This window comes from Notolepis coatsorum (assembly GCF_963971535.1).
Source record: "Notolepis coatsorum genome assembly, chromosome: 1".
NCBI classification, from domain to species: domain Eukaryota; kingdom Metazoa; phylum Chordata; class Actinopteri; order Aulopiformes; family Paralepididae; genus Notolepis; species Notolepis coatsorum.
In genome coordinates, this window is record NC_140165.1 from 190,321,682 (window position 1) to 190,338,939 (window position 17,258).

The window sequence follows — 17,258 nt, forward strand, 5'->3', positions numbered from 1 at the left end:
ACCTTCGTACTGTCTTCTAACGGTAAAATAAACGACTAACCTTCGTACTGTCTTCTAACAGTAAAATAAACGACTAACCTTCGTACTGTCTTCTAACGGTAAAATAAACGACTAACCTTCGTACTGTCTTCTAACGGTAAAATAAACTACTAACCTTCATACTGTCTTCTAACGGTAAAATAAACGACTAACCTTCGTACTGTCTTCTAACAGTAAAATAAACTACTAACCTTCATACTGTCTTCTAACGGTAAAATAAACGACTAACCTTCGTACTGTCTTCTAACGGTAAAATAAACTACTAACCTTCGTACTGTCTTCTAACGGTAAAATAAACGACTAACCTTCATACTGTCTTCTAACGGTAAAATAAACGACTAACCTTCGTACTGTCTTCTAACGGTAAAATAAACGACTAACCTTCGTACTGTCTTCTAACGGTAAAATAAACGACTAACCTTCGTACTGTCTTCTAACGGTAAAATAAACTACTAACCTTCGTACTGTCTTCTAACGGTAAAATAAACGACTAACCTTCGTACTGTCTTCTAACGGTAAAATAAACGACTAACCTTCGTACTGTCTTCTAACGGTAAAATAAATGACTAACCTTCGTACTGTCTTCTAACGGTAAAATAAACGACTAACCTTCGTACTGTCTTCTAACGGTAAAATAAACGACTAACCTTCGTACTGTCTTCTAACGGTAAAATAAACGACTAACCTTCGTACTGTCTTCTAACGGTAAAATAAACGACTAACCTTCGTACTGTCTTCTAACGGTAAAATAAACGACTAACCTTCGTACTGTCTTCTAACGGTAAAATAAACGACTAACCTTCGTACTGTCTTCTAACGGTAAAATAAGCGACTAACCTTCGTTCTGTCTTCTAACAGTAAAATAAACGACTAACCTTCGTACTGTCTTCTAACGGTAAAATAAACTACTAACCTTCGTACTGTCTTCTAACGGTAAAATAAACTACTAACCTTCGTACTGTCTTCTAACGGTAAAATAAACTACTAACCTTCGTACTGTCTTCTAACGGTAAAATAAACTACTAACCTTCGTACTGTCTTCTAACGGTAAAATAAACGACTAACCTTCGTACTGTCTTCTAACGGTAAAATAAACTACTAACCTTCGTACTGTCTTCTAACGGTAAAATAAACTACTAACCTTCGTACTGTCTTCTAACGGTAAAATAAACGACTAACCTTCGTACTGTCTTCTAACAGTAAAATAAACGACTAACCTTCGTACTGTCTTCTAACAGTAAAATAAACGACTAACCTTCGTACTGTCTTCTAACGGTAAAATAAACTACTAACCTTCGTACTGTCTTCTAACGGTAAAATAAACTACTAACCTTCATACTGTCTTCTAACGGTAAAATAAACGACTAACCTTCGTACTGTCTTCTAACGGTAAAATAAACTACTAACCTTCATACTGTCTTCTAACGGTAAAATAAGCGACTAACCTTCGTACTGTCTTCTAACGGTAAAATAAACTACTAACCTTCGTACTGTCTTCTAACGGTAAAATAAACGACTAACCTTCATACTGTCTTCTAACGGTAAAATAAACGACTAACCTTCGTACTGTCTTCTAACGGTAAAATAAACGACTAACCTTCGTACTGTCTTCTAACGGTAAAATAAACGACTAACCTTCGTACTGTCTTCTAACGGTAAAATAAACTACTAACCTTCGTACTGTCTTCTAACGGTAAAATAAACGACTAACCTTCGTACTGTCTTCTAACGGTAAAATAAACGACTAACCTTCGTACTGTCTTCTAACGGTAAAATAAACGACTAACCTTCGTACTGTCTTCTAACGGTAAAATAAACGACTAACCTTCGTACTGTCTTCTAACGGTAAAATAAACGACTAACCTTCGTACTGTCTTCTAACGGTAAAATAAACGACTAACCTTCGTACTGTCTTCTAACGGTAAAATAAACTACTAACCTTCGTACTGTCTTCTAACGGTAAAATAAACAACTAACCTTCGTACTGTCTTCTAACGGTAAAATAAACGACTAACCTTCGTACTGTCTTCTAACGGTAAAATAAACGACTAACCTTCGTACTGTCTTCTAACGGTAAAATAAACGACTAACCTTCGTACTGTCTTCTAACGGTAAAATAAACGACTAACCTTCGTACTGTCTTCTAACGGTAAAATAAACGACTAACCTTCGTACTGTCTTCTAACGGTAAAATAAACGACTAACCTTCGTACTGTCTTCTAACGGTAAAATAAACTACTAACCTTCGTACTGTCTTCTAACGGTAAAATAAACGACTAACCTTCGTACTGTCTTCTAACGGTAAAATAAACGACTAACCTTCGTACTGTCTTCTAACGGTAAAATAAACGACTAACCTTCGTACTGTCTTCTAACGGTAAAATAAACGACTAACCTTCGTACTGTCTTCTAACGGTAACATAAACGACTAACCTTCGTACTGTCTTCTAACGGTAAAATAAACTAACCTTCGTACTGTCTTCTAACGGTAACATAAACGACTAACCTTCGTACTGTCTTCTAACGGTAAAATAAACTAACCTTCGTACTGTCTTCTAACGGTAAAATAAACGACTAACCTTCGTACTGTCTTCTAACGGTAAAATAAACGACTAACCTTCGTACTGTCTTCTAACGGTAAAATAAACGACTAACCTTTGTACTGTCTTCTAACGGTAAAATAAACGACTAACCTTCGTACTGTCTTCTAACTGTAAAATAAACCACTAACCTTCATACTGTCTTCTAACGGTAAAATAAACCACTAACCTTCGTACTGTCTTCTAACGGTAAAATAAACGACTAACCTTCGTACTGTCTTCTAACGGTAAAATAAACGACTAACCTTCGTACTGTCTTCTAACGGTAAAAATAAACGACTAATCTTCGTACTGTCTTCTAACGGTAAAATAAACGACTAACCTTCGTACTGTCTTCTAACGGTAAAATAAACCACTAACCTTCGTACTGTCTTCTAACGGTAAAATAAACCACTAACCTTCGTACTGTCTTCTAACGGTAAAATAAACGACTAACCTTCGTACTGTCTTCTAACGGTAAAATAAACGACTAACCTTCGTACTGTCTTCTAACGGTAAAATAAACTACTAACCTTCGTACTGTCTTCTAACGGTAAAATAAACGACTAACCTTCATACTGTCTTCTAACGGTAAAATAAACGACTAACCTTCGTACTGTCTTCTAACGGTAAAATAAACGACTAACCTTCGTACTGTCTTCTAACGGTAAAATAAACGACTAACCTTCGTACTGTCTTCTAACGGTAAAATAAACTACTAACCTTCGTACTGTCTTCTAACGGTAAAATAAACGACTAACCTTCGTACTGTCTTCTAACGGTAAAATAAACGACTAACCTTCGTACTGTCTTCTAACGGTAAAATAAACGACTAACCTTCGTACTGTCTTCTAACGGTAAAATAAACGACTAACCTTCGTACTGTCTTCTAACGGTAAAATAAACGACTAACCTTCGTACTGTCTTCTAACGGTAAAATAAACGACTAACCTTCGTACTGTCTTCTAACGGTAAAATAAACTACTAACCTTCGTACTGTCTTCTAACGGTAAAATAAACAACTAACCTTCGTACTGTCTTCTAACGGTAAAATAAACGACTAACCTTCGTACTGTCTTCTAACGGTAAAATAAACGACTAACCTTCGTACTGTCTTCTAACGGTAAAATAAACGACTAACCTTCGTACTGTCTTCTAACGGTAAAATAAACGACTAACCTTCGTACTGTCTTCTAACGGTAAAATAAACGACTAACCTTCGTACTGTCTTCTAACGGTAAAATAAACGACTAACCTTCGTACTGTCTTCTAACGGTAAAATAAACTACTAACCTTCGTACTGTCTTCTAACGGTAAAATAAACGACTAACCTTCGTACTGTCTTCTAACGGTAAAATAAACGACTAACCTTCGTACTGTCTTCTAACGGTAAAATAAACGACTAACCTTCGTACTGTCTTCTAACGGTAAAATAAACGACTAACCTTCGTACTGTCTTCTAACGGTAACATAAACGACTAACCTTCGTACTGTCTTCTAACGGTAAAATAAACTAACCTTCGTACTGTCTTCTAACGGTAACATAAACGACTAACCTTCGTACTGTCTTCTAACGGTAAAATAAACTAACCTTCGTACTGTCTTCTAACGGTAAAATAAACGACTAACCTTCGTACTGTCTTCTAACGGTAAAATAAACGACTAACCTTCGTACTGTCTTCTAACGGTAAAATAAACGACTAACCTTTGTACTGTCTTCTAACGGTAAAATAAACGACTAACCTTCGTACTGTCTTCTAACTGTAAAATAAACCACTAACCTTCATACTGTCTTCTAACGGTAAAATAAACCACTAACCTTCGTACTGTCTTCTAACGGTAAAATAAACGACTAACCTTCGTACTGTCTTCTAACGGTAAAATAAACGACTAACCTTCGTACTGTCTTCTAACGGTAAAAAATAAACGACTAATCTTCGTACTGTCTTCTAACGGTAAAATAAACGACTAACCTTCGTACTGTCTTCTAACGGTAAAATAAACCACTAACCTTCGTACTGTCTTCTAACGGTAAAATAAACCACTAACCTTCGTACTGTCTTCTAACGGTAAAATAAACGACTAACCTTCGTACTGTCTTCTAACGGTAAAATAAACGACTAACCTTCGTACTGTCTTCTAACGGTAAAAAACTATGATTATGCACTTTGCTACTAAGGAATCTACCTTGCCTATATTACTACCTACCTAGTATGCAGTAAACACACGACTGTAGCACTCGAGTTCATTGTTTGACGAGCAATCTGACCCTTTCTGCTGCCTTGTTGTACACAAGTTGTAAGTCGCTTTGGATAGAAGCATTCAGCTAAATGACTCCATGTAAATGATTTGTGAGCTAAATGACTCCATGTAAATGATTTGTGAGCTAAATGACTTGTGAGCTGTACGAGTCGCTCACCTGGTTCTCGAAGGCCTCGGGAGCCAGTCTCTGGTAAACTGGTGCCAGGTCAGTGGCAAGGTTCTGTAGGTGGTTCTCCAGCCTCTCCTCCTGCCCAGAAACAACGATACGCAGATCCCAGATCAGGGTTATATATAGTGTTAAGTAAATAAAAGTAAGGGCTGGATGGACTGGAAATACGACATATATCATGCCTGGACTGCCTGGTGCACATGTGCGGTGACACCAATGGCGGAAATACACGGCTCGCTCTGTAAGTACGTTCGCTTTGTAACAATGATTTAAACTGTTTATTAGCAACTCCGAGCTTCCAGACCCCACTGTAAAGCTGTGTTAAACCCATATTGTACGCTGGGTATCTTTGAAATTCATATCTGATATATTTTTGATACACCCCGAGCCCCGCGATCACGCTTGGTACCTTATTTTTAAAATGGTCGCGGTCTAGCTGAGAGTGACTGCGGTAGAGCCCCAGCACCGCAGTCACGAAAGGGGCTAGGTACCCCCTTGTCCTGGTTCACATCCTACCTGACCAACAGGTGGCAGTATGTTTCCCTCGGGGGGGTCCAGGTCAGCTCCAGCACTTGTTAAACAGGGTGTTCCCCAGGGTTGGGTGCTAGGTCCACTCCTTTTTATGATCTACCTCCCACTCGGTGAGATCATAAGGAAACACGGCCTGCACTTCCACTCCTACGCAGACGACACGCAGCTTTACCTCCACACCAAACCCTCGGCCCCCCTCCCTCCCCCCTCCCTCACCGCCTGCGTCCAGGACATAAAGACATGGATGACCACCAACTTCCTCAAACTCAACAGCAAGAAGACTGAACTAATAGTTGTAGCCTCCCCAGCCCTCCTCCAAAAGATCGACCACCTTGTTCTCTCCGTGGATGGCTACTCCATCTGCCCCTCCACGGAGGTAAGGAACCTGGGCGTAATACTGGACTCCACCCTCTCATTTCACCCTCACATCAAGTCTGTCACCAGATCCGCCTTCTTCCACCTCAGAACCATCTCCCGCCTCCGCCCCTCACTCTCCGACACCTCAGCGGAAACACTCATTCACGCCTTCATCACTTCCCGCCTCGACTACTGTAACGGAATCCTTCTTGGTGCTTCCAAGAAGGTTCTGCATCGCTTACAGTACGTCCAAAACTCTGCTGCGAGGGTCCTCACGCGCACCAAACCCTGGCAGCACATCACCCCCACCCTGCAAAAACTCCACTGGCTCCCCATCAACTACCGAATCCCCTACAAGATCCTCCTCCTCACCTACAAATCACTGCACGGGTTGGCCCGTTCCTACCTGACCGACCTACTCCACCCTACACTCCAGCACCAGGTCTTCAGTCAGCCTTTTCTCTCTCTCTTCTTTCATCGGGAAGATTAAAGTATGTTTTGGGACGAGGGTGAAAACAGTTTATGACTTTATATGACTTGTCATGACCAACTTTCGCCACTGGGAGGCAACTCCCTGAGTCACACCTGAATATCAGGACGTGTGCGTTCAGGGTAAATAACGAGCCGTAGCCGACGACAGCCCTCGCCCTCGGGAGCGCACAACGTGTTCACTACACACCACACACTGAACGTGCAGCGCGGTTACAGTTAACAGCCATTAGATCAGTATCAATAACACGTAATATAACGTCAACATCCGTCGTATGTACGTATGGAGTCATTAAACATGGTGTGTTTTAATTGTTTTTCTGGTATCAAACTTCCAAACGCTCTCTAAACAACAGACACGGTGCACAGGTCAGTAGATACAGGGGTTTTAACAGGTCAGTAGATACAGAGGTTTTAACAGGTCAGTAGATACAGAGGTTTTAACAGGTCAGTAGATACAGAGGTTTTAACAGGTCAGTAGATACAGAGGTTTTAACAGGTCAGTAGATACAGGGGTTTTAACAGGTCAGTAGATACAGAGGTTTTAACAGGTCAGTAGATACAGAGGTTTTAACAGGTCAGTAGATACAGGGGTTTTAACAGGTCAGTAGATACAGAGGTTTTAACAGGTCAGTAGATACAGAGGTTTTAACAGGTCAGTAGATACAGAGGTTTTAACAGGTCAGTAGATACAGAGGTTTTAACAGGTCAGTAGATACAGAGGTTTTAACAGGTCAGTAGATACAGAGGTTTTAACAGGTCAGTAGATACAGAGGTTTTAACAGGTCAGTAGATACAGAGGTTTTAACAGGTCAGTAGATACAGAGGTTTTAACAGGTCAGTAGATACAGAGGTTTTAACAGGTCAGTAGATACAGAGGTTTTAACAGGTCAGTAGATACAGAGGTTTTAACAGGTCAGTAGATACAGAGGTTTTAACAGGTCAGTAGATACAGAGGTTTTAACAGGTCAGTAGATACAGAGGTTTTAACAGGTCAGTAGATACAGAGGTTTTAACAGGTCAGTAGATACAGAGGTTTTAACAGGTCAGTAGATACAGGGGTTTTAACAGGTCAGTAGATACAGAGGTTTTAACAGGTCAGTAGATACAGAGGTTTTAACAGGTCAGTAGATACAGAGGTTTTAACAGGTCAGTAGATACAGGGTGGAGGTTTGGTTTTAACTCTTTACCTCCTGGGGCTCGTCTCCGAGGAGGCGGAACTTGCGCGGCACTTTGCTGCGGGCGAACTTGCAGCCGTTGAAGTACATGCTCCACGAGCAGCCGAAGGAGAAGGAGGCGCCACACGTGTCCGGCTCCAAGCCCTGGCAGGCACAGGTACGACTGGGGAGGAGGGAGGGGAGGAGGGGGAGGGGGGGGGGGGGGGGGGGGAGAGGGAGAGGGAGGGCAGAGGGGGAGGGTAGAGGGGGAGGGCAGAGGGGGAGGGCAGAGAGGGCAGAGAGAGTAGAGATGGAGTAGAGAGGGTAGAGAGGGTAGAGAAGGTAGAGAAGGAGAGAGAGGGAGAGGGTATAGAGAGTAGAGAGAGAGTAGAGAGGGTAGAGAGGGTAGAGAAGGTAGAGAAGGAGAGAGAGGGAGAGGGTAGAGAGAGTAGAGAGAGAGTAGAGAGGGTAGAGAGGGTAGAGAGGGTAGAGAAGGAGAGGTACAACATGATTAGATTAAAATGTATTGTCATTATACAGCACAAGTACAGTACAAGGAAAAGAAGAAATGTAAGAAGAAAATATAATAATGGCCATTACAAAGGCAAGCCTAAAAGAGAAGTAAGAATAAAGATGACGAGAATAAACATTAAAACAGTCCCACACTGTAAATTTACATTTTGTCTACATATATTTGATTTGCATAAAGAGTACATGTGCCTCACATGTCGTATACAAATAGTGTAGCACACATCTACCACATTCACACCATGTGTTCATAGATACTATGGATACATATATATTTAGATTAGATTAGATTAAAATGTATTTGTCAGCATGCAGCACAAGTACAGTACAACAAGAAGAAGTTTGGCGTCGAACCAGAGTGCAAGGTAACAGTAAAGTGCAACAGCAATATACAATGTACAGGAGATTAAACTGGGTATAAAATATATAAATTAGTACTACTGAGTAACAGTGCTAATCAGAGATATGTACAGAGTTGTAGTATTAATGTGTACAGTGATACAGGTATAAAGACACTATGGTAGTAAGTCACTGGCCAGCAGGGTAACTAGTAAGAGTAGGTAAGGGATATGTACAGATATAGATATAGTAACTAGTAAGAGTAGGTAAGGGATATGTACAGATATAGATATAGTAACTAGTAAGAGTAGGCAAGGGATATGTACACATATAGATATAGTAACTAGTAAGAGTAGGTAAGGGATATGTACAGATATAGATATAGTAACTAGTAAGAGTAGGTAAGAGATATGTACAGATATAGATATAGTAACTAGTAAGAGTAGGTAAGGGATATGTACAGATATAGATATAGTAACTAGTAAGAGTAGGTAAGAGATATGTACAGATATAGATATAGTAACTAGTAAGAGTAGGTAAGGGATATGTACAGATATAGATATAGTAACTAGTAAGAGTAGGCAAGGGATATGTACAGATATAGATATAGTAACTAGTAAGAGTAGGTAAGGGATATGTACAGATATAGATATAGTAACTAGTAAGAGTAGGTAAGGGATATGTACAGATATAGATATAGTAAATAGTAAGAGTAGGTAAGGGATATGTACAGATATAGATATAGTAACTAGTAAGAGTAGGTAAGAGATATGTACAGATATAGATATAGTAACTAGTAAGAGTAGGTAAGGGATATGTACAGATATAGATATAGTAACTAGTAAGAGTAGGTAAGGGATATGTACAGATATAGATATAGTAACTAGTAAGAGATATGTACAGATATAGATATAGTAACTAGTAAGAGTAGGTAAGAGATATGTACAGTTCTGTATCGTATCGCTCTCGCTCGGCATCGCTCTCTGCACTATCTCGCATACGTGCACGCGCACTGAATAAAGACCACAATGTACCTTTAATCCCAATATTCGTCTGACCACACCCCTATCAGCTTACCCATATAAGCAGGGGTGGGGCCACCCACTCTCCTCCTTCTCGCTTTCACCACAAGGAAGAAGTGCCTCGGTAGATCCCCACACTTGACACCATGATGGAAGAAAGGTTTAGGAGCAGCTTTGGGAAACAAGGATACGTTGACATCATATCTTTATTTTCTCTCTCGCTATTTTCGAGAAAATACGGCGATATTGTCTTCGTACTGGAGTGTCTGGAAGATGATGATCATTCTAAAAACCCTCCACCGGTTTTCGTATTGGGAGCACGCCGCTGCATGCTTCTCAACTGCAGTTCCTTGCTGTGTTTGTTGGGGTGAAACCTGTCAGGCCACAGCTGAACTGTCGGACATGCCGCTGTTGTGAGAAGCGGTGCGTTCCAGGTTGGGTGAGTAGTGTTTGCTGGCGGGCTCCACTTGTCTGTTAGTGCTATGGGGGCTACTTGACAAAGTTTATGGAAACCGGCCCCAGGCTAGGGTCCTTTGTTTAGCCACCTAGGCGACAGAAGGCCTTGGTCTGAAGACCATTATAGTTTTAACTAGTGGGCCGCGACCATTGACACTGGTGATCCCTGTGTGTTCTGGACGAGTGGATTCTCTCTGTCACCGTGTTAAGGCCCCATCTTTCATATCCAAATGAGAGTATTCCTTCACGAGGGGATATGTGCATGTAATGTGCGATAGCGGCAGATTCATGTTCAAAGTCAGCTACACAGGCCAGTTGGTACTGTGCTGATTCCGTCGGATGTGGTAAAGTCACCGTTGTGAAGCGGTGTTGACATCTTGTTTTCTCTTTTCTCTTAAAAAGTGAGGAGAGGTTCAGAACGGCGGCCTGTCTGGGTGAGTGTTATGTCATTGTTTACATGTTCATAGCTTACGGTTAGCCAGTCAGCTGTTAACTGCTGCGTTAGCCTGCTGGATCGCTGCGTGGCCTGCTTAGGGCCTACTATTAGCCAGTCAGCTGTTAGCTGCGGGGCTAGCATGTCGTGGTCGCTAGGTAACGTTAGCTTGCTGCTATGGGCCATGGCTGGCGCGGGGTAGCTTAGCTTCTCGCGCGCCGCCGTGAGCTCGCTTCTGATCGCGTGCGTCGTTAGATCGGCGTCTCGCGAGCAGAAGCAGTAGCACCCGAACGGTTGGAGCGGCCGTTAGCTTGAGGCTATTCTGTTGAACGTGCTTTGATTTTAACATGTTTTACACTCTTGACCACGACGTCATCCTTGACAGGGGATGTTTCGTCGACCCTGCCCTGAGCCAGGACGGCAAGGTTGCATCAACAGGGGACTGTAGTGCGGGTTGGGGCGGTGACGCTGCCCAGTTCGGACAACACAGGAACGGCTGTGTTCCTACGGTGTCTGTGACTGCACTTCGCTGATCTGCGTTCCGGGTAGGAACGGGGTTGACCAGACCTCATAACACGTCTTCTGGTTTTACTTTGCTAAATGTATTGTGAATAACGGTGTTTTTCCCAAAACGTGTGTTGCTACAATGCATTTAGGATACGTTGCGGGTTATGTGTGAGCTGTTTTTGTCACTGGCAGTTAGCTTCTCCGTGCAAACGGGATTTAATGATCTGGTTGTTGTGTGAGAAACACGGCCGTGTACTCACAACTAAGGTAACTAACCTATGAAGCTATGCTTGGTGACAAGTGAGTAAAAGAATGTTCTTTCTCAGACTGTAATGACAATGAACAGTGTGTTCACACATTAACAGGTTTTCCTGTTTTAACTGGCCGTATTGAGGGTAAAATAGGAGGATTGTGTTTCCCCCCCGGTTCCCTGGGGACTTTTTCATCCTCCTATCAGACATGTTCTGCATTAATTGTGTCTTTTGTGTGGTAGGGATACGATGTAACTCTTAGCTTGATTGCTGAGGTTGTGCTAAATCTGCTGGAGAAACTTATTTCCTAAAGGGAAATTGGTTTGGTTGCTGTCATGTGTGCTTAGCAAGGCCTGTGGTCGATACTAATCAAGAATGATGTATTCTCTCATTGTGAAAAAAACGGCGTTCCTCTGTTGAGTGTTTTTGCCATTTTTTTGTAGGTGATGATGGGTTGTGTGTGTCATGTGACCTACAACTGGGTTGTACTGGCCACAGAAGCACATGTGTATGTTGGACCGGGGTTCTTAGAGCCCTCTCTATTCTGTGTTTTTTCTTAGTAAAAATCAGATAGCAGGTTAGCTCATGCGCTGTGTGGAGCTGTGAAACGCTTCATAGAGCTGACTATGACTGTGTCATATTCTCTTTTTGTCGTTACATCGTATCATGGGTGTGGGGTCGTAAAGGGGTGAACTGGTAACCTTTCCTCTCCCCATTGTTCTGTCGGTCAGGGGTACACCCCCTGTCCTTCAAGGTTCCCGTCACGTGGCCGTTAGGCACGTTACGGGGGGGGGGGGGGGGGGGGGGGGGGGGGAGGGAGTTCCTGGTCCCACGGCCTGGTATATTGGGCGTGTGCACCGCAGGAATTCCCCCGCCATAGAGTACGTCACCGTGCGCGTCTCTGTTGGTAGGACTTCCGTGTGCTGTTCAGGTCCATGTGATGGATCTGTTTTCAGGGGGGGTGGTCAGGGCTCCTCCTCACCAAGCGCCTATTCAGGCCTTCTGTGAGTTCGGACTCCTTCTTCCATGTGAGGAAGCCTCCATCAGAGTACAGAGCCTTCCTCCTCAGATTGTCAAAGTGAGTGGACCCTCTAGAAGGGTCCTTTTCTATTGTATGTATATTCGATTCAATTCGTTTATTGAGTGTGTATGGGTTCAGTGCCTCTTCCCCGGAGGCCCTAAAACCAGTTTTTTACATGGCTCAAGGTGCAATATATTCTTTTCAATCTGTACAGCTCGCGTGGGAAGTCTCTCTGGGGATCCCCGTCTCTTTCCTATGGGAGGGTGGTGGGATGTAAAAATGTGAACATTTTTTACCCCGGCTGTGTAGACTGGGATACATACTGTTGATGCTTCCTTCTTTCTATTCCAGAAGTGTTGGAGTTAGGGAGTGTCACACCCCTCTTGTCGTTCCCCTGGGCGCCTTGGGGATTCAATGACGGGTCTAATTAGCCTGTTCATTGATGGGGGTGTGTCCCGACGCACGTATAGTGCTAGCTCGCTGTAAACAGGCGATTGACTGGCACGCCTTGGTTGCTTGTGGTTGAAACAGCGTTTTTATAAAGCAACTGAGATGGGGGTTTTTCCTCTTCCGACGACCACATCCCATGACCTGGGTGGGTTGTCGACGGATTCTCGTTCATGTCTGGGGGATGATGACGGGATGGATCTGAACATATGTGGTGGGGTCTCACGCCCTTGGGGTGGGCCACCAGGCGCGGTTCGTCCGAACGTCTGGGTGGCGCCTTCTTTTCATGTTAAGATCAACACGCATATCTGCCCTTCTCCTGGAGTAGGCATGTCGGCGTGGTTAGGGCACGGGACTGGTTCTGGTCACGCTGGTCCAGATCAGTTGAACCCGTTGTCCGCCGGGGATGCAGATCTGCTGTTCTGGTACCCTGAGGGACTTGGGCTTTTTTCAGGGGGAAAAATGCCAGGTCGGTCTGGGTGTCACAGGGTTAAGCGCTATGGAGACCCTGGTTGGGTATGTTTTTACTCAGCACTGTCGTCATGGCTTACGGCCATGCCATTCTGTACGCGCTCGATCTCGTCGGATCTCGGCCGCTACACAGGTTGGTCCTGGTTAGTACTTGGTTGGGAGACCGCCGGGGAATACCAGGTACGGTGTGCTTAGGGGCTGGTTCTCCATTATTTTTCGCTCCTCTCTCACGCATGGCGAAGAGGGGCCTGTGGGGGTGGTTTTTTGACCTCCTCTGGTGACCCTGTGCTTCCCGTACCGCCAGGCCCGGTCCGAAGTGATGTTTGCGACCCGTAGGCCTGGGTTAACCCTTTTTGGAAACTGAAACACTTGTACTGCGGTATAGCCGGTGTATGCCCGCAGGTGTGTTTTGGAGTTTTTTCTTGAGGGGTTATAGGAACAACCACCGCATTGGGTAACACCGAGGTGGTTGATTCCCTGGTGTGTTGGAGCAGTGTCAACTCCCGGGTTCACCGTTTGAGGGTGCCCCTGCACGTTCATGACGTCTGCCAATCGTGTCAGCCTTCTCTGCCTCGACCCCTCTGGGTGGGGGTTTTTAAATGGAGGCTTGGTCATGCAACACCGCCAGCTTACGCTCCTTCCGCCGGGGCGGCTGTGTTCAGCTGTCCCCTCTGGCGCCTGTCTCGTCCGCAGTCTCCAGGCTAGGGTTAACAGCCTGTTGCCTGGTTTTTCCCCGGTGCGCTGCCTGCTTCCGTTGGTTAACCTTTTTTGTGTGCTTACGGCCATGCTGACTGCCTGTTCTGCAGGGTCAGTGTGCCAGGCGGTGTACTATTGGGGGGACAGGGCCCGCTCGGCTTACGGCCATACCAACCTGAACACGCCCGATCTCGTCCGATCTCGGAAGCTAAGCAGGTTCTGGCCTGGTTAGTACTTGGATGGGATTCCGCCTGGGAATACCAGGTGCAGTAACTGAGGGGCCTTTGTCCGAATACGCTGGCGATGTGGGGGGCGGGGCACTATGTGCCCACCTGGTGGGGTCTTGATGCTGGCATCATGGACTTCTCCGGGCCCCCATTCTAGGGAGTCCAGTCCTTTTGGTGGGTCTGGGTCTTCCTTCGTGCTCCGCTGCTACGGCCTTGCCACGGGGTTGGGTTTGCCCTTGACCCCGTGATTCTGGGGGCAGTAACGAGGTTGTTCCTCCGTTCGTTCCCGGGTGGCATGCGGGTTGTGCGTGTGTGTAGTCGTGGGGTCAAGCCACGGTCTGCTCACCCTGTGCGTTGAGTTGCTTGAGTGCCTCTTCACACGGTCGGGTCCGTCGCCCTCCCGTGAAGCCCCTAATAGGGGGGGTGCCCGCCATTAGGGTGGGTCGGGGGGGCTCGGCCCTCCCTGTTCTGATGGTTTGTGGGGGGCTGTCAGCGGGGTGTATTTGTCGGCCGTTGGCTCTCGCTCGGCCTCCCTTGTGCAGAGAGCGATGCCGAGCGAGAGCGATACGATACAGAACGTTAGGTTATGACTATAACCAAGTTCTGTTAGTATAGCGACGCTCGGCATCCGACGCCGCTGCAGCCTTTGACCTCGCCTTGTGGCGAAAGCTTGGGAAGGAGGAGAGTGGGTGGCCCCACCCCTGCTTATATGGGTAAGCTGATAGGGGTGTGGTCAGACGAATATTGGGATTAAAGGTACATTGTGGTCTTTATTCAATGCGCGTGCACGTATGCGAGATAGTGCAGAGAGCGATGCCGAGCGTCGCTATACTAACAGAACTTGGTTATAGTCATAACCTAACGATATAGATATAGTAACTAGTAAGAGATATGTACAGATATAGATATAGTAACTAGTAAGAGTAGGTAAGAGATATGTACAGATATAGATATAGTAACTAGTAAGAGATATGTACAGATATAGATATAGTAACTAGTAAGAGTAGGTAAGAGATATGTACAGATATAGATATAGTAACTAGTAAGAGATATGTACAGATATAGATATAGTAACTAGTAAGAGTAGGTAAGAGATATGTACTGATATAGATATAGTAACTAGTAAGAGTAGGTAAGGGATATGTACAGATATAGATATAGTAACTAGTAAGAGTAGGTAAGGGATATGTACAGATATAGATATAGTAACTAGTAAGAGATATGTACAGATATAGATATAGTAACTAGTAAGAGTAGGCAAGGGATATGTACAGATATAGATATAGTAACTAGTAAGAGTAGGCAAGGGATATGTACAGATATAGATATAGTAACTAGTAAGAGTAGGTAAGAGATATGTACAGATATAGATATAGTAACTAGTAAGAGTAGGTAAGAGATATGTACAGATATAGTAGGGATGTCCGATATTTACATTTCTATAACCTTTATTTACCCAGGCAAGCAAGTAAGAACAAATTCTGATTTAATTTATTGTCAAAAGTATGCATAATGTTGTGTTAAATCCACAACAAGAGATATGTAATGTTAATTACCTGAAATTATTCCATTTTTTGGGGGGGGTAACCCTGCATATATCGGTATCGGTATCGGTTGATATCGGTATCGGAAATTAAGAGTTGGACAATATCGGTATATCGGTATCGGTAAAAAAGCCAATATCGAGCATCCCTAATATAATATAGATATAGTAACTAGTAAGAGTAGGTAAGGGATATGTACAGATATAGATATAGTAACTAGTAAGAGTAGGTAAGAGATATGTACAGATATAGATATAGTAACTAGTAAGAGTAGGTAAGAGATATGTACAGATATAGATATAGTAACTAGTAAGAGTAGGTAAGGGATATGTACAGATATAGATATAGTAACTAGTAAGAGTAGGTAAGGGATATGTACACATATAGATCAGCGTTTCCGTTAGAACATATTCGTGCCGGTCTGAGTGTCCTGCAAGATTTCTATCACCGGACATATTCGAGATATTCCGGTCAGAGTTTTAAACAGCAGTCTATTATAATCACATTTTTATGAGCTAACGAATTCCGTTATAATTGGACATGTGTATTAATTACATCAAGCGAAGAATGAGAAATTGATTTGCAGAATCAAATTACTATCTCTCGCCTCTCAAGTTAGTGCGATACGCTACCAGCATCAAGCTCCCGCTGCAGCAGCTCTGTCACACGCACCCCCAAATGAATCTCGAGTCGACATCGCTTCACCTCGTTGTATCAGACACGTCACACATATCATAATGTTCAACTTCACGTATACAGTCATTAATATATTCCAAATAAAATAAGTCCCTCGATACTCCGTGCTGCTGCTGACTTGAAATAAAATAGACCGATACGCAGTCGGTCCGACACTAAACAGCAGTCTGTTATAATCACATTTTTATGAGCTAACGAATTCCGTTATATTGGACATTTGTATTAATTATATCAAGCGAAGAACTGAGAAAGCAGAGAGACGGCAACATTATCGTGGGTTTGCGTGACGACTCTCTCCACCTCGCAACGACTTATTTGCAAAGAGTATGGCGCTGCAGAGAAGCTGTTCAGCTGTTATTGGCTCTTTTCTGGGAACCGCACAACAGCGCCCCCCACCCAACATTGGCTGAAAATGGCTGAATTGGAGTACTGCTGGAATATTGCATTGTACTGCTGGTACTGCGGCTCTACAGCTTCAGAAAAGTCCGCACACCCAGCACTAAGCTCTCGCCGACAACGTCGTTGTCATTATTAGAAGCAACGAGGAAACAAATGTAATGATCGTTTCGTTCATCGCATAGGCTATTTAATTTTAGCCTATTTTAATACAATTCAAATAATCAAATTGTGCTTAGACTCAGGGAATTATTTTCACCGGACATTAAGACCGGAGAGATAAAATATGTCGGACTTAAACAGATTTTGCCGGTAAAATACCGGTAATTACCGGCTAACGGAAACGCTGATATAGATATAGTAAATAGAGGTTATAAAAATGTAAAAAAAAAAAAGAAAATTGAAAACCGATACCGATATTTTCCGATATCACATTTTAATGCCGATATCGGCCGATAATATCGGTAGGCCGATAATATCGGACATCCCTAATTAATATGTACAGTGATACAGGTATAAAGACACTATGGTAGTAAGTCATACTGGCCAGCAGTGTAACTAGTAAGAGTAGGTAAGGGATATGTACAGATATAGATATTATATGCAGGTATGTACAGATATAATGTGGATATATACTGTAT

General features: G+C 43.5%; 1 protein-coding gene across 1 annotated transcript in view; it reads right to left on the minus strand.

The window, feature by feature from the left end:
* Window positions 1–17,258, minus strand: part of tet1 (tet methylcytosine dioxygenase 1) — a gene marked incomplete at both ends in the record, with an annotated part of 81,344 nt that overhangs the window by 29,892 nt on the left and 34,194 nt on the right. Inside the window, 2 exons of the mRNA XM_084308513.1 lie at window positions 5,038–5,127; window positions 7,617–7,767. Coding sequence (XP_084164639.1) covers window positions 5,038–5,127; window positions 7,617–7,767 — 241 coding nt within the window. The remainder of the gene's footprint in view (window positions 1–5,037; window positions 5,128–7,616; window positions 7,768–17,258) is intronic.